Source organism: Nesoenas mayeri, assembly GCF_963082525.1.
Source record: "Nesoenas mayeri genome assembly, chromosome: 4".
Classification (NCBI taxonomy): domain Eukaryota; kingdom Metazoa; phylum Chordata; class Aves; order Columbiformes; family Columbidae; genus Nesoenas; species Nesoenas mayeri.
Window position 1 is genome coordinate 7,087,505 of NC_137540.1, and position 24,722 is coordinate 7,112,226.

At 37.5% G+C, this 24,722-nt stretch overlaps 1 protein-coding gene across 1 annotated transcript in view; it reads right to left on the reverse strand.

The window, feature by feature from the left end:
• The window catches only part of COL25A1 (collagen type XXV alpha 1 chain), a gene marked incomplete at its 3' end in the record, with an annotated part of 302,483 nt that overhangs the window by 13,140 nt on the left and 264,621 nt on the right, over positions 1 to 24,722 (reverse strand). Inside the window, exons 21-35 of the mRNA XM_080344309.1 lie at positions 20,837 to 20,899; positions 19,951 to 20,019; positions 19,007 to 19,051; positions 16,919 to 16,963; positions 16,283 to 16,360; positions 13,560 to 13,583; positions 12,007 to 12,051; positions 10,326 to 10,370; positions 9,938 to 10,018; positions 9,155 to 9,217; positions 7,649 to 7,699; positions 7,271 to 7,297; positions 5,099 to 5,179; positions 3,067 to 3,102; positions 2,156 to 2,209 (exon numbers count right to left, since the gene is read on the reverse strand). Coding sequence (XP_080200435.1) covers positions 2,156 to 2,209; positions 3,067 to 3,102; positions 5,099 to 5,179; positions 7,271 to 7,297; positions 7,649 to 7,699; positions 9,155 to 9,217; positions 9,938 to 10,018; positions 10,326 to 10,370; positions 12,007 to 12,051; positions 13,560 to 13,583; positions 16,283 to 16,360; positions 16,919 to 16,963; positions 19,007 to 19,051; positions 19,951 to 20,019; positions 20,837 to 20,899 — 807 coding nt within the window. The remainder of the gene's footprint in view (positions 1 to 2,155; positions 2,210 to 3,066; positions 3,103 to 5,098; positions 5,180 to 7,270; positions 7,298 to 7,648; positions 7,700 to 9,154; positions 9,218 to 9,937; positions 10,019 to 10,325; positions 10,371 to 12,006; positions 12,052 to 13,559; positions 13,584 to 16,282; positions 16,361 to 16,918; positions 16,964 to 19,006; positions 19,052 to 19,950; positions 20,020 to 20,836; positions 20,900 to 24,722) is intronic.

Genomic DNA, 24,722 nt, shown 5'->3' on the forward strand with positions numbered 1-24,722 from the left:
TAACTAAGTTTTGGATAAAGATTGTCTGATGTTTTCTATTTTAATTAAATAGGTAAACTGGAAACAAATCAACCAAACCTAATTTGCACAATATCTTCTACCTGAGTAATTGAGTGTTGCCTCAAATGCAGCCTATGGAACAATGAACCCATGACTTCTATAGAAGAAATCACTAGGCTTCAGTTTGACTATATTTGTTTTCTCTAATATTTAAGAAGACATAAATAAACAGTGACCAGCATTTTACATGTGTTCTCTTAAAGTGAGATTGTCTTTCCAAATTTTAAATAATGTGGATTTAAGAATGTGGTTATGTTTCACATTAAAATTCCTAGTACCCTTCTAGGTTAATATTGGCCTGAAGTTTTTCTTATCAGTACAGACAAAATGTGATCCTGTCCAGTGATATTGAGCAGTGACACTATGCACCATTCTTAATTAAAAGGCAAAGTCTGAAATCTGCAGGTAAAAATGTTTTCCTCCTGCTTTCACATAAACAAGTTCAAGAGTTGCAAATGCCAGTTGCAAAAGTGCGTTAAGAACTCATGATGTGTTATTTGGATAATGAGACATATATCAACACCAGGCACCTGTTAGATAACTGTGCTACAAACAGCTTTTCCTCCCAAACAGTACTGAATAACTAAATGAATAATTACAGCAATAATATTGCCAGTTGGTTGCATGGAAAAACAAAAACAAAACCCGAAACTTCCATTTTTCTTATGAACTTCCTCCAATTCATTGAGCTACACAGAAAACGGTGGGTGTGCAGAAATTTCTTGCACACCTTAGTTTTTATGTTTTTGCAAACCTGTCCTTCTGTGCTTATGCAATTATTGAACTGATTTATATTGCAGCAGTTTCTGTCCCCTTTGTAACTACAACTTGTTAACAGACATGGTAGGGCTGGCTCTAGTTCCAGTTGTGTGACTTGCTGGATACTTTCATAGGAAAAAACAATTACAGTTATCTTCCATACATTAGAAGAATAGTTTATACTGTACCACCTTGTTTTAGAAAGATATTTAAACCAGTAGTACATATGCATATACTTCAAGGTAAAAGCTCAAAATAGAAGAATAAAATGTAGTGTTTGTATATGCTTCTACATGTATGTATCATATAAATTATTTCCTGAAGTTCAGAAGATGATGTTCAAGTATCTTTTTCAAAGGGTTTATAGAAAAAGAAGTTATGTCCTAGTCGAAAAAAATACCTGAATGGGTAATCCCCTAGGAAAAAATGAGAATACCCAAGATGATCAGAGAGATAACTAGCCTGAGTGGTAACTGCAGTCTACTCTTCCTATTTTGGACTGCACTGCATGTCTTGTGTTTATGTCTCAGCACACAGATCTGCAAAACTGAATCATCAAGTCACGTATACCTTTCTCAGATGTACTGCTGTTAAAGCTAACTGGACCTGTGCCATGGGGCTGCGTCCTTAATACAGCAAGTCTAAAGTTGTTTTAGTACAGCTATTTTGTTAAGGAAAGAAATTCAAAGAGACAAAAAAATTCTGGGCTGGCAACTCCTTGGAGGTTTTGGTTACTATAAAGTATCACCTTTTGCTTTGTTGTACAAGTTGATGGTTGTATTGTTAAAGATGACAGGCTCACAGGTAAAGATTAAGGTCTCTATCCTATTTCCAGTGGATAAAATTTACTGTGACTACTTAAAATGAAATAGGAGGGATCCTACTTTAGATATGATGTTAGAGAACTTTTTCAAGATAAAAACATTTGAGTGCAAAGACATGAGAAATATTATTTTTTTCCCATTGCATGCATATATAATCAGATCACTTTATCTTCTTTTGTCCCAGTTTGTTATTTCAATCCATTTACACCAAATATTGAAACCAACCAAAATTATAATATATGTAGCACCATAAAATTGAAAGTCCTGTAAATTCCTTACTGATCAGTCATTACAAAATACTCCCCTCCTCTGAAGTTAATGAGCTACAAAATCAGCCCTTAAACACATAAAAGTGTGTCTAGATGGAAAGCATTTACAGTTCTGGGATGATCCTCAAACAGGTGAGATACTGTTCTGTTTAGTAACATCTAGGTACACTATAAGTAGTCACATGACGTTTTACCATTCCCACAGTTGCTTTGTAAAGAGAAGCACATGGGGCTTATACTTACTCTGTCTCCTTTAGGACCTGCAGGGCCATGGGGACCAGCTGGGCCATCTACACCCTACGAAAGGAAACAAGGATGGTAAGACAGAGGTCTTGTTCTGACAAGTCTTTAGTTTTAATAGCTGTCTTCTAGTCAAGAACTAACATGGAATCAGTCTTCAGCAACTGAAAATGCTGACTTAATTGTGATGGGATCCGGACAAACAAATCTATTTGGCTTTCAAAATTCCACCTACAAGCTGTCAAGTTTTGAGGTAACCCATCTTTCTTCTAGTTGGATTTTACCTCATTTATGGAAGTAATCAGATTTAGGAAGATATTAAATGTATTTAAATAATAAGAATCAAAGATTTTTTTTTTAACTTTGATTATTTTTAAAATTGAAAAGTCCACCTGTAAAGTGGACATACCTATTGCAGTGATCAATGGGAGGCTTATAGAAGCCTTTAAATACGGAACTCCACTCTTCTTTCACCTTACCCATTTCTTTATCATTATGAGAAGAAAAGGATTTAACACTTATGTTAAATTTGAGAATGCCTGCAGCACACTCCCAGTATGTCTGCACCCATTTCACTGATTCCATATTAGCATTAAGCAAGGGTGTTTTCCCATGTAAAACAAATCCCTGGTATTAGTCAATAAAATAAGCACCCCAACCAAGGCAGGTATCCAACCACAAATCAAACCCAAATTGCCTTTTTAAGATTCAGATCTCCTTCTATGGCGAATTCCATTCTCCTTCCCCCACACATCGCCCTAAGAGTCTGCTCGCAGCCTCATCTCATACAACATGGAAAATGCCTGCGGCGTTTGCTTTCTTTCCTCCGTGCCCTGTGTGAATGTGACCGGTGGAGCCGCTGGAGTGGACATGGACTCGGTAACGAGAGCGACACAGAAAGACGAGGGACTCACCCGGGCTCCTGGCTTTCCGTCTAAGCCAGATGCTCCCTGTGTGATTAGGTGGAAGCATGGATGATGGGGACAACACGGATGACAAGAACGTGACATTAGTAAGCGGTGCTGATGAATAAACACAATTCAAATGTACAGTGCAAGTTGTGACAGGGTTCTGGGATGGGTATCACATTACTACAGCATGTTAGTTAAAAATGCACATAAAACATAAAGAGCCTGATTCTGTTCTCACATTAGTGTAACACCACTGGCCCACCCCTGCCTCCATGTCAAACTTTATTAGATCAGAATAAAGTCAAGCTATAGGAGTGCTATAAACACCAGATGTTAGGGTGTTTTTGAGCCTTAACACGCAAATATTTGCTTTGCAATTTACTTGCATGCTTTCCAATTTGTAAATAACGACAATACTGAATACTATACTACACAAAGGAATTAAAAATGTATGCTAGCCATAATAGGAAGTATTTAAGTGCAAGAATACTGCATTATGCAGCCAACAAAATCTGGATCCTGACTACAATGGTCTCATTCATTTCCAAGAGCCCGGGAGACAATCACAGTTCCTGTTTTCCCAACACAGTCCCAGTTCAGAGCGCAGTGAAGGGCTGGAAACGGGTAGAACTGGGCACAATAAAGCTTCGGGCTATTTGCTTCAGCATCCTTGGGGACGGGCTGACCTCTGCTGGAGTTTATATGAATAACAGAGCAGCAGAGAAAGGTCCGCCCGACTATCACAGCACTGCTGGCAATAATGCGGGAGCTAGGGGGAGCAACACTAAATGGGACAAGGGAAAAATCTGGGGAGAAAACAAATAAATCAAAACAGCAACAAAAATAAAGGAGGAAAAAACCCTCATTAGCGGTGAAAACGAGTCAAACACTTGTACTTGACTCCTTAAAATTACACTTAGAAAAAGTAGTAAGCAGGAGTAAGACAAGACCTATATACATCTGAAAAACTAATGGCATATTTTGCTCTAGGTTAGAGCAAATAATTCTAATGGAACCAAGAATTTCTTCTTTTAGTCATTTTCAGGGGGTTGGCTCCGACCTCAAAAGCTCCCTCTCTACATAGCTGTAAATGTCAAGTTGAAAATACTCCTTTTTTTTGAAAATAACTTAAAAATGTGAGTGAAGCTGACCTTGTTCTGAGGCCCTGCACAGAATCCTTGAAAATATTAATCAGAGAGTTTGGATCAGATAAGTCTTTTTCCTCCACTTTACAATGTTAACAATGTTACAATAGCTAACAATGTAATCACATGGAGCAATCCTTGCATTAAAAAGAAACAACAACCAAAAAAACCCCACAAACAAAAAAAAGCCCACTAAAAATAATAATAAAAAACAGACCAAAAAAGCACCAAAAAAAACCCAACTAACTCTTTTTGTGAGAAAAAATAAAACTAACTTCCCAGAGTGCTTTCAAACACACAAACTAAGCACACGAAATATTTTCTCTTTTTGTCAGCATAAATTTTAAGTACCCTAGAGTTTCCAAACGGAACATTTATTTCTAAAGTACCTCATTTATTTCTAAGACAAAATTTATGACAAACAGGCTGCAAATTTTCTGAAGAACAAAGCAAAAGTAACAATGCACCATCCCTAATGAAGGAGAAGAAAGAAAATCCCTAAACCAATTTTTAACCTTCCTCAGTTAGACCTCTCCATTTTAACTGCAGAAGTGCAAACAGAGGAAGAATAACTGAAGAGATGGGGGAAAAAGGGAAGAACTCCTTTTATTACACAAACACCATATAACATTTAAATAACAATATGACTAATGTAATGGGAGTGATGGCATCCTTGTGACATTGAACACTTTGAACCAACATAAAACAAAAAAACCTGACAAAAAAAGCCTGAGTGTTACAGGAAATTAGATGATAACACAGATTTGGGGTAAAACAAAACAAGATTGATGCTCTGCTCCAGCATGGTATGTTCTATGAGTTGTTCATCAGCAGTAGGAAGAGAAGTTTGGGATTTGCACTGAGATTGAATAGTTGGGTTTTTTACTTACTGGAAGACCAAGGGGCCCTCTGTCACCCTTTTGACCTGGTTCACCCTTCAATCCTTTAAGACCATTTAACCCTGGTTCACCCTAAACGTAAAAGTATAAATGCCAATTTTTTCATGCCATAACGAGTGTTTAAGCTGGGACAGAAGAAGTCAGACTCAAAAATGGTTGCAAATTCCAGTTTGAAACAAAGACACAAATTCAGCTTTGTCAGCTTACTGGCAATTTACATACTGAAATAGTAATGAATAAAAGTACTTGGGAGGTATCTGCTGGAGATTTAAAATCTGTGCGAGAAAACTGTAGGAATCTTATAACTAAGAGATTCTTTTGAATCTTTTCCTAATAATTATCACTATTGTTAGTTTGAATTAAGCATGAGTTTCGGGGGGTTTTAGAATTTCCTCAAATCCCACAACTACCCGATGGAGACGATTCAAACTGAAAGAGAACTTTTGGAAAAATAAGCCTCAAAACTGGAGATTTCTACAGCGAGATCTCCTGGAAAACACATTTTTCTTAAGGAAGCAATGTTTTTTCTTACTGTGAACTGGAATTTGCAGCGCAATGTTACATAAAGATATTTTAAACCTTTAAGCATATGTAATTAAACAGTAACAAATTTAAAGAAGCAGAATATGTTATACGATGCTAAGCTATTTGGGAGATCCGTAGCTCCTGTGTTCATACAGAGAAGTTTAAAACAACATAAGAAATGGCACTTGTCTTGTTGTGATTGTTAAATTATACATAGGCTATTACGTTAAACATCACTAAGGGGATAATGGGCTTGGAGTTGCCAATAAATCATTCTTGCATCATGAAAAACTACCCCAGCATGAGGCAAAAAGAGTCCTGACCACACCTGCCTCTTTTGGGAAACAGAAATATGTGGGTATTTCATCCAGGCTGCTCCCCATGGCCTTGTTCCTAGGTTTTCCTTTGATGTATTATGTTACCTTATATCATACTAATATTAAATATATATATATATGAATAGAATCTAGTCTGCTGCTTTCAGTAACTCCAGACACCATTTGCCTGCTTTGCACCCTTCCCTATGTAGCCATTTCTTCATTCTGTTTCTATTTGACTCAATGTGAATTTCAGAACAGTAGCACTGAAAATACTGAGAATTTGGAAACAGACCCGAGAAGTCTCACAAAACCCCAGACTCTCAGGCCAAAAGCCTGAGGTAAGGCAGGGCTGGTGCTAACATGGAACTCTCTTGACTTCAAAAAATGATTTATGACTCAGGCTTCTTGCGCCAAGGTAACACAAGCAGTCTCATAATGAGTCAAACCTGTGATTTTCTGTCTCACACCTTAAAAAAACAAAACTAAACAAAAAAACCCTCTACTGCTCTTATTTTTTGAAAAAGGTGTGTGTGATTAGGGAGCCAAAGCAATTAAAATGATCATGGCAGACAACACCACTGGCTCTAATGAGTACTACGTTCTAGTGTCACCCTGAATTATTTATTTTACTGGTGATTACTGAATTAAAGCACAAATTAAAATATTCCAACTCTATCAAGACCCTCTTCCCTGCTCCTGAGCTGTGTTTTCATGGGCTTAGAAAGTCCCTACAGTGTATCACTATGTACTATGCTATGGAAAATATTCAGATGGTGTTGCAGACCTGCTTGATCAGGGATTCTGGGTTGGAAAACATGAAAATACACACAAGTTTGTGACAGTGAACTTGCATAATGCGTGAAGGAACTGGTCAGCAAAGTACGTGACACCTAAGAAGGTGAAAGGCTGTTCATACTAGAAGAAATAGGAGATGCAAAAGATAAATGAAGAAGACTTTACCCAACTCCATTTCCTGAGCATATGACACACTTCTTTGTTAAAAGTAGTTCCAACTGCAAGTTCAGTGGTAACTTGCTCATAAAGAGGAAACTAAATAATTTAGTGCCACATCACAAACATTAATACAAAAAAATAAATCAATTCAGCCAAAGCTCATGAGAAATACTGCTCAGAAACAATCACAGAGAATTTAAAAAGCTCCTAACCTATCTATTAAAATCTGCTTTAAGGTTTAAGAATATCAGAAACATTTATTAAATGAGACATAAGACAAAACATAACTGCATGCATTAAAGAACAAAGCGTAACACTTCACAGACATCAAGAACATGACTATTCAAGAAAGCCGTTAATTTACCTTTGGGCCAGGCAGTCCATGAGGTCCCTGAAAATAAAGATATCATTTTTCATTCTGAAAATATGCCATGAATTTTTAAGAGTTTGTTGCTTTTTAGAGGTGTAAGTTGCACCTGTGTTTTTTTCCTTTGCAAATGAAATGCAGCTGCCAATAAAGCAACTGTTAAACATCTGATTTGGAGAATGAACCAGACCACTAGCATGTTAACACTAACGTAGGCAGCTGCTATTTTTTTCTCTGCTTCCTATGAATTTAAAGACATGCAGAAAAGGTCCCTCTCTAATGGTCACATACTCTCATAGCAATTTTATTAAACAGGTATTAAAATGAAAAGTGGGCTTAAGCCCTTTCTAGTCGCGCTCTTCCTCCCAAGCTTACCATAGGGCCTGGAGGACCATGTGGCCCTGGTGGTCCAGGTGGTCCTATCATCTATAGATAAAAAAAGAATGACATTAAATCGTGCAGGGTAAAAACTCACTCAGAAATACCAAAAGTTAGACTGACCCTCCTTCTGTTGGCAAGAACTTAAAAATATAGCAATGCAATCGTGCACGTGTCTAGAAATGGGTTTAGGAGTGGGAAATATTTTGGTTCAAAAGACGGGGTACCCAAAGTCTAGATTTGCCTGTGCCATATGGCGGTGTGTCTGCCTCCTGATTCTTACCAAAAAAAACCCCCAAAACCCCCACAACCTCTCTAAACCAAACAGTACTGAGCAGGGATGCTTGAACTTTTATCTTTTATGGTATGTACACTTTAGTTGTATCTGTACCATATAATCCACAGATATAGAAGAAGATGATGTGTGATTTTATTCCTCCCCAATACTGATGAATGGAAAAGATACTAAATTCAAGCTAGGGTTTGGCATATTTTCAAAATTGCCCCATCTCCCATTTCATTTAGACCACTTGCACCACGAATTGCCTAAAATCATTAAAATACGTAATCGATCAGGTTGCTCAGCATCTAGTGCACACATATTGTGTGCTGGTTTTCTGTGCTCTTAACAAATCCAAGGAAGAGAATTTCATAATTGTATTTACAGCTTGATATCACCTCACTTCCTGGGTTTAACCCCTAAGGGCTGTTATTGTAACCTGCAAGGTGGCAACAGGGATGCTACATCAGGTCTCCAGATCTATGCGCAACCCCTCTGCTACACTGGCTGTTGGTGATGGCAATAGTGGCAGCAAAATGAGCGTAACGCACAGCTTCCACCATCTGTGAAATCCCCTGAAAACTGAAAGCCTCATTACAAATGAAAACAAGCAGAACAAGATGAATGAGCTAGGTGAATTCATTTGTAACAAATTAATTTTCATTTCAGAGGAACAGACTTGGATATCCAGGGTGCCTAGTGTGTACTGCGATGGCAGAGGGTGATGTCTTTGACTCCTCAGAGCTGTGGCTCCAAATACCCAGGACACGTCACCACTGACAAAGCAGCAGTAGTTAACTTCTGCTGTGTTAATCACCCATATCATAAAGGTATCATGTGGGGAGGTGGTGGCTGGGTTTTGTTTGTTTTTCCCGTCAGTTTTATCTCTTTATTTTCTCTTGGAAAGCATTTATCTTTTGATTTGTTACAGAGCCAGAAGGCTTTAATTGAAGTGAGCAGAACTTGTCCATAGTGAGAGAACAGAACAGGATGACATCTTTAGAATTTCTTGAACAGTATTTAGCTCTGTGATCGGAAGTCTGTTCATTCTCAAAAGGACAAATAATTGTTCAAAGAAGAAAAACATTTTGAAAGTTCAAGTGTAGGAACTATTAAGGGTGTCAGGAAAGATCAGTCATGAATATGAAATATTTTTCAGAATCAAAAGCTGGAGAACCATTGCTGGGCTATGATGTTCACTGCAACTCCGCACTGACACTTACTGAAGGACCTTGGGCACCAGGCAAACCAACATCTCCTTTTTCGCCTTTCATACCATTGGCTCCCTAGAAAATCATTACAAAAGAGTATTTATAAACAGTTATAATCTCATTAGCAAGCAACCTAGAAATTATAATATTTATTTGCAAATCATTATATTTTTAAAAATAATTATAAAACACACATATAATGGAATTCCTTTGTTTAAAAAATGGTGTTTATTAATAACTGTTATCAAGTTTAAAGTTATGTTTTTATATTGTCAGCTCTCAATTGTGGCATCATATCTAAGACTAGCCCTTAAGTTGGCACTCCATTCATGATATATTGTATTATGGACACATTTTTGCAATTGTTTCTATTTTTTACTGACAAATTTCATTTGTCCATAGATATGTGAATAGCAATAATGCATCCCATAAGTATTAATGTATTCTCTCTCTCCTCAATCTAAGTCATCTGAAATTCCTGATGAGTGTTCAAAACGTAGCTCTTCTCTCTTACATGCTATGTTTGCCCAAGTTGTGCTATACATTACAAAAGATGTACAAATCTGATCAGCATGCCAACTAATCTCTCACTTCCCAAAGCAATATCTTGTTTGACCATAAGTGGAAAGAAAAGCTCTGGCAATCTTACACCTCCTCCTAGATTAGCTGCAGAACAATCTCAGAATTTTCATCCCCAGTGCTTTCTGTCCCATTTGCAACTTATCAGCACTTCTGGGAATTCCTGATAGTGGAAGAGAGAATAATACCAGTATTTAAGCCAAAATCAATACTCACTGGCAGGCCAGGCAGTCCAATTCCTCCCTTGTCTCCAGGCATTCCAGGATCACCTGAATCTCCTTTTGAACCTTTAGGACCCTAAAATATGTACTTATTCAGCAAGTGTGAAAAAAAATCAGAGACACCAAGAGAATTCCAGCTTTCATCCTAACAGGCAGAATAAGTCATTCCATGGATTGAACTTTGCTATTAATATGTAGAAATGCAGCCATTATTAGACTGCAGAGTATGCAGCAACACAATAACGAACTTAATTAATTACTGTCATTATATTATTATTTAGATTATGAAATTTAAGCTACAACTTGAAATGATAGAAATAATCTCCTGAAATAACCTATGGTTGCTTACACGATCTACACAACATGATTTACGCATGATGTACCTGCTCCCCATCAACTCCTGGAGTTCCTGGGGATCCTGTTTCACCCTGCAAAAGATAAGATGGGATTGGATTACCCCAGTTGTCCCAGACATTAGAGAAAAGAGGTAGAGAAACTACCACAATTAACAACCACAACATCAGAGAACATCCTGTCAAAAAGAACAGCCTATTTTTAATACCTATATGAAATATGTTGAATAAATAGCCTTGCTGATTAGACCATTACACAAAATTTAGGTTGTATAAAGGCCAGACAAGTGCATAAAAAGAAAGGAAAAGGAAGAAGAAACCCCAGAAGCCTGGTGAAAACACCCCAATCCAATGGAAACTTTACCAGTGACTGGAATAAATATGGAATCATGGTTCTCAACATTTGTAGGGTAGACAGAACCTTCATATTTTCTTTCTGTGACTAACATAAATCACTAGTGAAGGAGTTAATATTCACAACCATGCCCTGTGACTTGGTTCTGAACAGCATTCTCTAAGGGATCAAGTTACATTGATGGGTAGAGGCTACGATATTGGAAACAAACTCCTAGTAAGGTTGAATTCTGCTTTGTGTCACCAGTTTTGAATGAGAACCCTCATTCATATGAAGGAACACGACATCTTCCACACTCCAACTCCTCTGTGTTTTACAGCATACTCCAGGCTGCAAAATGCTGAGTAGATCCTAATGCAGAAAGCCATTTTGGCACACTTAACTGTATATTCTATTATCATCTCTCACACAGAAGAATGAATCTAGTTTCTCGCATTTTCTCAAAACAATTAGCATATATAATGTGATGTATTTCCATACAGTGCCTTGGATGAAGCCTAAAATTGAAATGTCTAGTATTGCTATGGAGGAAACACATATTTACTTTTGGAAGAGCTTAGAATCACTGACAGAAGATATGACATATTTAGTATTCAAGAAATAGGAGAATTATGTCAACTAATTTAAAACCAATTTAAGGAGAGTCCACTAACCGCAATGCTTTTTTTTTTTTTTTAAGTATGGGCTAATTTATTATTTAAATCATATAGAACAGTGCAACATATGGTATTAATTGTCTCTGTGTGGGCTGCTCACTAGCAGTTCTGGTACTATGTGTAGCACCAACCAGGTGGGATTAGCAGGCTTGGCTTTGCAGCCAGGCTCCTGCCCACATGTGCATGTTTTAATTTTTACTGGCATTGGAAAATACTGTGCTTATTTGGGGGGGCACCACTGTAATATAAAAGCTGCATTCATGTGCACTCATAGTGTGGCCAGGGGTGCCTTGCACACAGCTCTGTCCACTTCATTCCCACCCAGGCAGAAGTGACACGAGGGAGCCACCGATTGCTTGTGCGGCCACTTTGCACAGTCCCAGGGAATGGCCTCAGTGTGGATCCATGGGGAAGGAGCTTCTGCCCCATTTCAGTATTGATTAATTTTGCTGGTTCTCAGCCATGCATTTCTATGTCGCAACTAAACAAAGCACCTATCCTGGAAAGCTACATTTCAAAAGGCTAGGATGGAAAGCTTGAAACAAGCCATATTTGGTATAATTAAAGTTAAATATGCTTAACAGAGAGCTCCATTTCCCTGTGCACACCCATCAGTTAAAACCAAACCAAAACAAGACCAAAAAAACCCAGGAAATACCTCCAACCCTTAAGATACAACAGGTAAAGTAAGGAAGATCACCTTTGGCCCTTGCAGCCCTTGAGGTCCCGGTGGTCCTGGTGGCCCCTAAACAAAAACATACAAACCTCTCAGCTTTTAAATAAATTTCTGCAGAACTTGCCAAGTAAACACAGGCTGAATGTTAATATAGCTACCATAACAAAATGGGTTAGATTTTTAACACAAGGAAAACCATGACCAGTTATGGACAAGTTGTTAATCTGTGACATCTCTCAACAACCAGAATGGCACCACGAAAAATACTTTTTTTTTTAAAAAAAAAGGTTAAAAATAACAGTACAACTCATGTTGTATAATAAAGTCCTGCTGCTCCTATTGATGAAATGGCAAAGCTTCTCTAAATGGCAGGGACACCAAAACTCACCTCAACCACACTTGCCAGCCCTCACATCCTGATTCAGAACAATGCAAGGACAGGAGAAATCTCTAACTGATTGCAAAGAGGATTCTGCTGAAAGATGCTAAATCCATTTTGGGATACTCAGTGCTTTGAGAAATTGTCATGGAATAAGCTCTAACTATTTCTTTCATTTCTTGCTCAGGCTGTAGACATAGAGTCACATATCAAACATTAGTCAAATAGTGCACAGTGGGGATGCTTTTAAAAAAGAAATATTAGAAGTCCCCTCCATTAATGTAAAGGGAATGTTTGTACAGATGGGAAAATAGGACTAACAGCAGAGTAGAACTTGAAACAAAGAAGAATGAAGTAATTTGTTTATACCAAGTTTGCAGCTTTATGGGAAGGCTGAACCTGCAATACTGTGAGTATCTGCCAGCTGCTGCCAGTCTTCCTAGAAATTGTGCCTGGCCTGATGTAGCCGAGTGTCCCACAGAAACGAGCTGGAGTAAGATTGCTGGAGTGCTCAGTTGTCCATGCATTTTGGGGACAGGGGCTGGAAAATCTAGTTTTATTTCTGAGATCTGATAAGATGGGACAAGAGAGCCCCTCATACTTGGTCTTTCTAATTAGCTTTCCTTACTAACTGAGCTAGTGCTAACTACTAGCTACTAACTAAGCTTCATTTATTAACTTATTTCCTTGTAAACTGAGACAAGCTTTATTTTCAGAAAATAATTTACATCTGGTCTGAAAACTCCCAATTGAAGTTTCTTCACAAGCCAATTTGAAATAATTGAATTTCTGCCCTTAAAATAGGTTTGATAATTAAAAATTGCTTCATATTCAAATCCTGCTTCATGTTTTGACTCGATTCCTGTGTGGATGGGAACATACACCAAAAATTCCATAGCAGCTACTTGCCTAGATGTGTACCTACAGAAATAGTGAGTTCTGTATTTTCCTGGTCTCTCGCTTAACTGAACTGAAGTTTTGCCATTAATTCATCAGGAGCAGAACTGGTTCCATTGTTGAATGGCTTTCAACAATGGGTTCTCTGTTATGGAAACACCAAGCAAATAAATAAATACACGTGATGATGAACCAAGTCAACATCTAATCAAACCGTGTCCTGAAGGAGCAGAATTATGAACATGCTACAACACACAGGAGAAGTTCTATAACACACACTAAGTCATGCAATAGGAATTACCGCGACAGTCAGAGTGGCAATCCTCTGTTGGTAAAATGTATTAACAAGACATATCATTACCAGAATTGAACAAGGATATAAATTATTCTGCTTACTACAATTATCATATCCACAAAATATGCTGCACCTGGGAGACACCAGGCCTCCAAATAATAAGAGTAAAAATCATGTTATTTTTAACTCCCAGTGTTGTACTAGCTGCTTGGCTTTATGGGAATCAAGATTTTACATAGAGGAAGACTGCATGTTCTTGCACAAAGGATCAAATTATGAATAAACAGCAAAACCATAGCAAAAGTCTTCCAAAAGCTTTTTTAAAAAACATTTTAAGAAAACATGATGAATTGGTGTCTTAAGTTGACTAAAGGATTTGCCCTATGTTTTGCAATCTCTGCAGGTTTTGTCCCAGTGTTTAATTCATAAATACAATTCCTACAGCAGAGATATAACATTGATTTTCATATAGAAAGGTGGATGTACAAAAAAGTTAAGTTCTAAATCCAAAACTGCTGGTCCACAAGCCAAGCTTACTACGATTCTGCTTTAAACGTTTTGAAAGACAAAGAATATTTTCATCATGGAAGGAGGCAAAACATCTTGACCTGACACTATTTTTTTTTGTTAAAGAGGAATCTAAAAGCATGTGGAAGTGTTTAAAAGTAATTAAAATGCTTGTCTAAATATATTTTTTTTTTAAATACTGAAAAATTCAGTTTCTCTGGACATGGAAAACTAAACTAACCATTGCAAATTAACGTTTGCATGTTCACACAAATAGGTTCCATTTCAGCAGTATATTCAGATTTTAATGTCCAATCTTGTAGTTCCTACAAAGCTTAAACTTTTGTACCTATTGCCTTTTGCCTTAGGAAATTCTGAAGAATAGATTTGAAGAGCAATTTTGATAGAGTATCTGGTCCTCCAAGTGAAAGCCACATACACTCAGCAGGGGTCTTGCTTGAACTATGATGTTAATTTTAAGATCGCAGTTTTCAGTGCTGGCTGACTAAGATGCCTGTTTCTCCACTGACACATGAGATTGAGTAGGACACACAAGGTAAAGTAACTAAATTGTTCTGAATCTTCTGGGCTGCTTGATGGCTTATTCATAAATTCTGAAACACCAAACAGGCAGCCTGGATCTTGCAAACTCTTGTCGACTTCTTAAATCTGTAGGCAAAATTCTGTGCAAGTTCACAGCTCAGTGCTGAGCGCTGAAAGTTCTCATTTGCTTCTAAGGGAGAGCTGCAAACCTCAGAGCCCCTAAGAATTTGGCACCAGGAGACTAAGGAATGGGTTCTTGCCATCTGAAAGGACTGAGCTGGATTTGGCAAGGATATTTTCGACTGATACTATATAATCTTACTTACACCATCCTTGCACAGTCATTCCCATTAGTATCAATTATTTGTTTCCTTGGATCAGAAGGTGATGACATTTGAAATTATTTACAATGGGATAGGGGCCTTCTCATATGTTTCAACCACTGCAACAGCCTTTAGTCCCTTTTAAAGACTTCTTTATGTAATGCAGCTTTTCTGAGGAAGCTTGTAAACAATATTGATGCCAGTTAAGACACAATACAGGAGATACAGGGCCTAAAGCCTCTGGTAAATCTGCGTCTGGTAATAGGCAATATTAATTTCAGGGTACTTGAGGCATCTAACTCAGAGAGTCATTTAAAAGACTGAAAGTCTTTGAATTTCCCTAAAAGTAAACCAAATGAGACACATATAATGCAGAGCCTCACAAAATACCTATGTAGACTTCCCCATAGACACCACTCACAATGAAAGAGTGGGCTTAGCCTTAACAACATACAGGCTTTTAGATTTTATTTAAGGCAGTGAAGTATTTTTTATTTTTCAAAAGGGTCTTGAAAACTGAATGACTGGCCAGACTTCCACTCCCACTGAGTACATGCAAGAAGAAAAGTTCAATGGCTTCAGTGAGAAAATGATCATATGCACAATGAGCCAAATTCAGTCTTCAATTGCACAGAGAAAGCCATTCACTTTGGTGGAGTTACACTGCACAGAATTTGCATCTGAGTATACTGCGATGTAAATCAGCGTGACTGCAATGACATATGTCACCTCGGTGCTTTGCTTTTGTGCAAACACTCATTCATTCTTTTTGTAGCCCCACTCTAATCCTTCACACATTTCTGTACAGCAGTCAAAATAAGTTTTCTCAAAAGGGATAAGTGGGAAGTCTGGTGCTTGGTCTACTTAACATACTCAAGTTGCTGATTGAATCCACAGCTTGCTAATGGAACCATGTGACATGGTTTCCAAATCTCAAATACTCTGTTCTTTGCATTTTATAGGAAGAGGGGAAGGCAAAAAATAAATGTCGATATTATACTACATGAACTAAAAAGCAGACACTTCTGTTGAACCTATGTATGTGGTTCATTACATTAATTCATCGCTAAGCATCAGAACCACCAATGAATCAGCTTTATCCTCATTAGATGATGTCAATGCTCTTCAGGGGAAATGAAACTAATTCACTCAGCTAAAGCGTATCAAGGAAACAATTTGTCTGACACCAAAGAGCAAAACTCATTTCCAAATATAGAGAGATTCCTGATTAATAAGCTCAGCAAATCTTCGCATGCAATATGTTTTCAAGGTCTACACAAAAGAGAAATACAATGATGTCAAACTGCTTTTCCCCACACCAGACTAAGCCACTCCAGCCTCGTTATGTTTGCCTACCTGCAGAGCTTCATGGATATTGCCATTATAATCAATTATCTCTGTTGCACCTTGATCACCCTTCTGTCCAGGTGGTCCCTGCAATATATTTTCCATAAAATTTTTGAAACATCTGCCAAAAGACTACTCTAGACACTTAGAGACACATAGTTTGACTCAAGTATGCTGTGTTGGAATTTTGTTGTACTTATGGTATGTTATGACAAACCACAAAAGTTAACATTAAACTAAAGATTTTTTTCTAAAGGAAAACATTTTTTTTTTTTTAAAAAAAAAGACAAATATACACAAACAAGTCAGTACACAGTGATTTGTGCTGCAGTGGGAAAAGAAATATATGAAAGCTCTGTGGTTAAGCATTTAAGCAGCTCCTATACTATAGTTCTGTATTGGCTGTGAACAATGTCAGAACATCTGGCATGTAGCGTCCTGCCCACGCACTGCGAACAGGAGGCTGCTTCAAACAGTAGCCAGAGCTGTTATGTATATTAAAGGCCAGTTAGCAAAATGGGTTCTGCCAGAGTCAAGTGCTCATTTTCACCAGTTTAGCTGGAGCTGCTGCTGCAATTTCAATTGAGAGGTACAGACTGAATCTTAGAGTACAAAACAAACAGCTGAAATGAGAAGCAGTCTTACCCGTGGACCTGCAGATCCTGTGTCACCTCTGTCACCTGTATCACCCTATATAATATTTGAAAACAGATATGTTGTTTGAAAATATATCATATAGTTCCTCCTTTTTAAATATCTTTCCCTTAAATAAACTGGTTTAAAAGGCCTCTCATCATAAACTGAATGTGGATTCTTAATGAATGAAAGGAAAAGTTCCTTCTAAGTTTGTATAGTGGCCGGGTTGACAATGGTGCATATTGTTCTGTGTGAAATGTTACAGCGTGCTGTTTCAGTTTGGAATAATAAATCCCAAAGAACCAATAAAAAGTAGATTACCAATTAAGTAATTTGTATGAGCTCCCTATTCTTAATGGTGCTATTATCAAAAGCTTTAAGAGGAAACTAAAGAAATGAAATCACTCAGTCTGAAAGCACTCGACTTCTTCAAAGGTGTGTTTCTAAGGTTTATTATATTTTCTTTCTGCAGTCATGACTCCACTAACTTTCTGAACTTCCCTTCTCTGAGTCATTGCCTCCCCTACAAACACAACATTACTGTCACCATTCGAGTTCCTTTACTCCCTTACTGCAACAGGCTGAGGATCTTTGCCATCTTGCACACAGCTTTTTCTGCCTGGTTATTAGTAATATGTTTCAAGCGATGGAGAGAATTTCAAACATGTATGTGTTCATAATGCAACATCCAGTGAATATGGTTCATTTCACTTCATAGTCACTTTCATAGCAAACTCTTATATTTTTATATTAATTTGAAATTAATTTGAATAAGAAGTGCAACTTTTGCTTCTGTTGAGATCTATAAAACTTAGGTACAAGTCAGGGAAGAATGATTAATTCACCAGTTGTATTAGAAAACACAGAAAACAGAAAACTTTCGTGGGGCTAATGAAGGAATATGGAGACCAGGCTGTTGGCAGGAGATGAGCAAGGTTGTGCCATTTACCTTTCCTTTCAGTCTTGCCTTGGCAGCAATTAGTGAACATGTCATTTGATTTGTTAAAAAATGAAGTTCCCAATCACCAAATTGGCTTCTGTGGACTAGATTGTCAAGACAGGTACGCAGGTAAAAGGAAGATCTTATATCCCCTTTTGATACCCTGTCTTTGATAAAAAGATAATTGAAGGGCATATCTTCATCCTTTTGATGTGTTTACAAGGCGTTCAGGAACTGTAGGCAAATGAGAGGCTGATTTACTCTTTTACTGTAACTCTGATGCTTTAATCTCCTCATCAGCTCCCTAAATTTCCAATGTGTCTCTTTGGTGAGAATGAATGAGGTTAAGTGGCACTTATTTAATCATATCCTTAAGCACTGCTAATGGGCCGTTCTTCAAGGACCTTACAAGTACTGCAAAGAGTATCCTACCAGTCTACATTGTCTTGTCATCTTTTTTTCTGACAGTAGACTCAATAACCACCTAAGCAAATCTATTTTCATTTTGCTTTGACTCAGTAATATAACATGAAGGAGTCCAGTGAGCCAGTATTTGCACAGAGGATGAAGTAATAGAAAAGCATATATTTTATCCCTCTACATCTATGTGAACCACCTTCATCTATATAGAGATGGATGGATAGATAGATAGATATAATCAAAGTAGCTTTTTAAAGCAGGTAAAACAGTAATGTAACCTACAAGTCTTGCCTTTGTAGGAGTTCTAGCCCTCATATGTCAGCCTATAGTACATGGAATACCACTGATTCCTAACTCATCAAAGTGTGGATCCACAAAATTATTGTGAAAACCAATTAAATCTCCACAGGCATAGTTAGGTGTTGGTTCCTGGCATGGCGGAGGACTAAGTCACATCGGTTACACAGAGAGAAACCAAGTTGCACACGGGAAAGCAGAGCAGAGGGAAATAGACATTTTAACAGGAAAAGAACTAGAATCATAATGTTTAAAACACACAACGTTTGAATCTAATAGCTAAAGCTGAAAGTCAGGTGGTTTCATTTATAAAGAAAACTGCAGAGAGTTACAGGTTCTTTTAAAGAGCTAAGTGAATTTTCTCTGAAATGTTACAAATAATTTATCCTAAAAATCATTGTATTAATTACTCCACTAAAGACAGTTTCTTTACTACTAACCTTTGACCCTTTTGGGCCTCTAGATCCAGGTTCACCTGTTTTTCCCTGTTTGAAGGAAGACAGACAGGAGAAAAATGGTAGAGAAATGGAAGTGTGGAGAAAAAAAGACATTAGTAATGACTACCCACAGTATGAAACAGCAGAAACACTTCGTATTATATGACCAAGATAATGAAACTGTAAAGACACTGAGTTTAATAGCACCCAGAGTAATATATTCTTTAACAGCAGCATGCAAAGGCCATGGATCCCACCCTTCCAAATAAAAAGTATTATTGACATTAGTAAAGAGTAGACATCATTAACACTGGTTAGCAGGAATGAACTATGTCATTCCATAGCTCCTGAAAAATTATAACTATGAGATAGAGAAGATAGCTAAATATGCTAAAAGAAGGAGATTAAAATAAAGCATTACTACAAAATCTTTTCCCAGTGGTTCAGGTGAATACAAACTAACTGGCCAAGGAACACAGAATCTGCCTTACTGCTTTCAAGATGTATTAGGAAAGGAAAACTTGATGGTAATGACACAGTGGAAATTATTAATACAATGCTAAAATGTAGTTAGAATTATGTCTTTTCTACAGAGTTAGGAAAGTGCATGCAAAATGGATTTTCTCTGCATTCAATAGCTACACTGGTCAAAGTTCAAACTTTGATGCTGAAAGGTCAGGACTTCATCCTAAATGAATTTGACCAACTCCATGACAGTGTACGTAGGTAGTGTCTTTACTTTGTAGACCAAATAAGAGTCTATTCAGACTGCAGTTTCACAGCTGTGAACACAGAACTGCCATTGTCTTCTGGACTGAACTGGAGTATTTGACAGCATTTTCATTTAAAAGTTCACTCACCAAGTTTTTGTTCTATTTTTCAGCAGGAAAAGATGTGTTCGTAGGTGTAAAAGTAATAAAACATTTCCAATGTAAAATCAGACTGACCTTTGGTCCAGGAACTCCAGGTTCACCTCGCTCACCCTTCCCAACAGGGCCTGTCTCTCCTCTGTCACCCTATTGCAACAGATACACATTTATAACAAAACACTGGGCATTTTTCAGCACACCACCAACTCAGCATGACCAAAGAAACCAAATCATCAGAAGAAAATATTTTCAAGTTTATCTATGACTTGTAAAGGGTTGGGGAATGCTCCCTTTAGTAAATACAGTCTTCTTGAAGGCAAAAGAAGAGTGCTTCAAAATGGATTTGCAATGGTGTTTTTTTTCCCTATTCTGAAAGGACTGAAATAAAGATTCCCAAACTGTGAGACTTTGTAGGATTCATAATATTCTAACTTTGCCATGCAGTGGCTAAAAAAACACATCATGGGAAGGAATAAAAAAATTATACTTTTAGTGGATCTGTATTTTCAGAATCTAGAGTGTAGTATTAAAGTTCTAATACCTGTACACACTTTCAAGCTTTTTTCCTGAAAAATATTTATGAAAACATGATTTCTTCAGTCATGCATATTCTGCCTCTGAAACAGATAACTTTTGGGGTGCTAACATGAACAAGGACAGCAGATTAACTTAAGTTATGAATGGATATAACATCTGCCTTCATACTGTTTATGGACATCAGTACATGTATCATAGTGTTGGTCCATGAACTATGAATTTCGGCATTTCCAAGCACTGCATATACCGTCTTTTAAATTTAAAGTTCCTGGCCATTTACAAAACCAGATTCTGGTATTTCATATTTCTGGATAAAAGAGTCTTACATCCCATTAATAGAGCCTCAGTCTCCGCTATGTGCTGAGGAAGTTGAATTTGACATTGACTGTAAGGGCTTTGCACCAGAGTGTTGGCCAATTTGCCTTACCTTTGTTCCTGGCAGCCCTGGCAACCCAGGCTCTCCTTGCGGACCAATGAAACCTGGTTCACCCTTTAAAAATACAGTATGAGAGGAATGTTAGATTATTTATTTAGCAGTATGTAATTACAGTAACAAAAGTTTATTTTAGGAAGTATTTTCCCTGTATCACTTACAGCTCTCCAGCTGTGATTTGACAGTTACATAGACATGCTTTTCATCATGGGTAACTTCCATCAGCATTAATTACTGTAGCAAGCCACCACACAGCACGTGAGATGCAAATGAAGCAGAAGGTGTTAAACAGTTTTTATGAGGTTAACGACTGTTAATATGCAACCTGAAGTACAACATAATATACCAAACTGATATCAAAGCAAGTCTGAAGGCGGGAGGGGAATTCTGAGTGATTCCTAAATTTAAAAAGGGACAGTTCACTTCAGTCACGTGTTATGAGGTACTTTTCTATTGCAGCATGTGAATAGATGGGCAGACAGGGTATGACAAAGCAATGACAAATGGAGAGACCAGATGGTGCTGTTGCAATGTGTTTTCAAGGGAGGTACTTAGCTGCGTCATCCCCAAAAAGGGGATCAAAAGCAATCTCCTCTCAAGTCAGAGACTGCCAGCACCATAGGACACTCCCTCATTCTCAAAGTAAAATACCTCAGTTCTCTGCACCTGGACAACTTCTCTGGCTGTGAACAGCTGGGAAAGAGCCACAGCTCTCCTCATTCTCTTTCTATTCTTGCACCCTTCCTGTCCATTGATTTGTACAAGCATGACAGACAAATAGCAAGAATCAAGCTGAGTTGCAGCAGAAGAAGCATAAAGCAGAGAAGTAAGGACATATTTTATTACCTATCTCCATGCTTTAAGGGGAATAATGGAAGGTTAATAAGCTATGTGTTTTCCTTCACAAACTCTCCTGATCAAGGTTTCCTGCTATTTCATCTTGCATTTTTTTCACATTAATTTGGATCAAGAAGATGTACCCATCAGCTATTTTAAATGTTAAAATCAGTAGGGTACCAAAATTAAGGTTTATTTATTAGCCATTTGACAATATCCCTGAATTTAATGACTAAAAATTACCCATCAAATGCCTCTTCAAATAGCTAAAAGACAGAAATGTCATAATCCTGTATTGATATAATTGCTGATAACATATAGAAACAGTGAATATAAGCAGTTGGATAATACTTTTCTTCATCTCCATAGAAATACTGGTATGCTACCCAAGGAGAGCAAATTAGGAAGTATTCTTGCACGTTCATCTGCACTCTTATCAACTGTCCATCATTAACAGCTCAAAGCAAAGATGGTCTCTAGCAAACCTATAACCAGAGAAACCTTTCCTGTGGCTGTATCAAGGGCCAGAGCAAACCCTCAGTGACCTCAGTTTAGACTATCAGAAAATACAACTAAATAATGAGGTTTCTCACATGAAGTTCCAGCTGGCCTTGGTTCAGAATATGATAACAAAGGAATAAAGTAAGACAAACATGTCACAGTGAAGCATGATTTTTTTTTTTGTCATGGAAAAATAAGCCTATCATTTATATAAATCTTTGTATCAGCACACACCAGAAAGAGTAACACAAGGTTGTCATTGCAGATGGAGCACTTTACTGTTACTAAATGAAAAACAATGCAACTTCAATCACTTATTTTAGAACGAGGATGTACTTGATAGCTCCAGATTGTTTTGATACTGATTTTACCATGGTTAATTTCTTGGCCAGCTGATTATGACTTCAAGGCAGAAGAAACATGAAGAGACTACACAATTCAAACTTTTCAAGGGTAAGGCTTAGAAGTGTCATTCAGAGGTTGAAGCACAGCTTTTGAGTCAAATTCTCACACTTTGCTCAGGACTATACTAGTTGCACACCATCAGAAAAACTCTGTCTGAAGTCCAAAAAGAAGTCTCATGCTCCCCCAGTTTCTCTAAAGAAACAAGAAAAAGGTGCTTTGGAGCTAGTGGAACAGATAATAGGAGAAACTGGTGGCTTAATTCGTGTAAGTAGAATACAGATCTTGTGTGATGAGGAGCTTTAAAACATTATCAAAAGTGGAGTGGAAGAAGTGGTGTGTCAGTAGGGACCAGGAACTGACCGGCTGAGTAGCAGCTCTGCTGAGAAAGACGTGGCAGTTACGGTGGGTACCAAGTTAACATGATCCAACAGCGTATTCTTATCACACATGAAACCAACTGCAGTAGTTAAGCCCTGGCTACATTAAAAAAGACATATGATTCTCCCTCTATCCAGTGCTAGTGAAGCTAAGTACATTAAAACACAGCTTCTAAGTAAAAAGACAACATGTTTGGATGATTCAAAACTAAGCCATTTCCTCTCTAATATTTCAAATCCTTTGTGTGTAAGCACAGCATAAGACATTAACTAAAGTGTCCATTGAGTATATCTCTGCACTGCTCAAAGTTAGTGGAGGTAAGAGCTGCATCAGATTTGTCTCTGGCATTCCTGTCTCAGTTACTCCGAAGGAAAACACTTACGTGAGAAGCAATGCCCCTTCCTGGTACCTACTGTATCCTGCAATTATATTCTGCAAATATTGCTGGCTTCCTGCTTTACGTTATCCTTTATGAGACTCAGATAGCAGGGGGAAAAGAAAAGTCACTCTATCAAAGTTAGCACTACCAATAATATGTGAAATGTAAGGAAAACTATTCCTTTCAGCAAGGTGTATTGGTGTCCCTGTTGTGCAAAACCAAAGGAGAGACCATTCTGGTTAGTCCATCACACAAAGATGATGCCAGAGACAGGAAATCAAGGGCTACGGCTTTTAGTTTTGGTTTTAAATCTACTATTTATCCGGTACACAGCTGCAAGAAAGCAGAACTAAAGGCTTGCTTGGGACTGTTACGAAATTGCTGCTTAAAAACCATCACATTGAACAGGAGGTCAGCAAGATGAATTTCAGCGTTCAAACTTCATTTGATGTTAGGGCTTGGAATGATTCATATAAATCATAAATACAGGCAACTTTGTATTAAAAAAAAAAATCAACGAGCTTGTGAATTGCTTCCATTTAACAGGAGTGATTTATCTTTTTAAGAATATTTTTAATGGCTTGATATGTTAATATTTTAAGAGACTAAGAGACTATAAGCATATTCATTATGACCCTCAAATATTTGTCGACTGTAGAAGTACTACTGGGTCAGACAGCAAATGAGATACTACAACCTTGTTAATGTTCATTTTCACCTCATACCATAAAATGCCTGAAACAGAAAAGAGCCCCATAATAGCATGCTGTACACCTAGCATAATATGAGCTCCATCAGAATTTAATAGTAATTTACTTCAGAGGATAGTAAAATTTTTATGAGGATTATTAACTAGACATATTCATAACTGGTTTCCGTGATGATCAAAGCTTTTATGGGCTGAGGCAGAGGATAGCTTTGATATTAGAGGTTAACACTAAGGCACACTGTTCACTGTTGCTGTCTTCTTCTTTTATAGAATCTGTAATTGGTTAAAACTTGGACTTTCACTTTAAAAAGTGCAACAGTTGAAATCTCATGTGCAATGCTAATTGCTGTTTTAACCACCACTAATGTGGCAAATGTTTATTAGCAATGTGGTTCTAACACTGTACTCAATTGGAATTAGCCTTCATTGGACAGCTGAGACACAGCAACATCATTATTTGAAACTTTGTTCTCACAGGCAAGCCTAGTCCAATTCCAGTGCCTGAAATACACAGTTCTGTGTTCATACGAGCAGTCAGCAGAGAACAGCAGTTGTTAGATACACTGTTTTGCCACACAAGGCTCTTTCTTCTATAATTATTTTTCTAATGAACAGAACACATATTTTCCCATCCAGATCAATGTTTGCCTGGAAAAAAAAACCAACTGTGC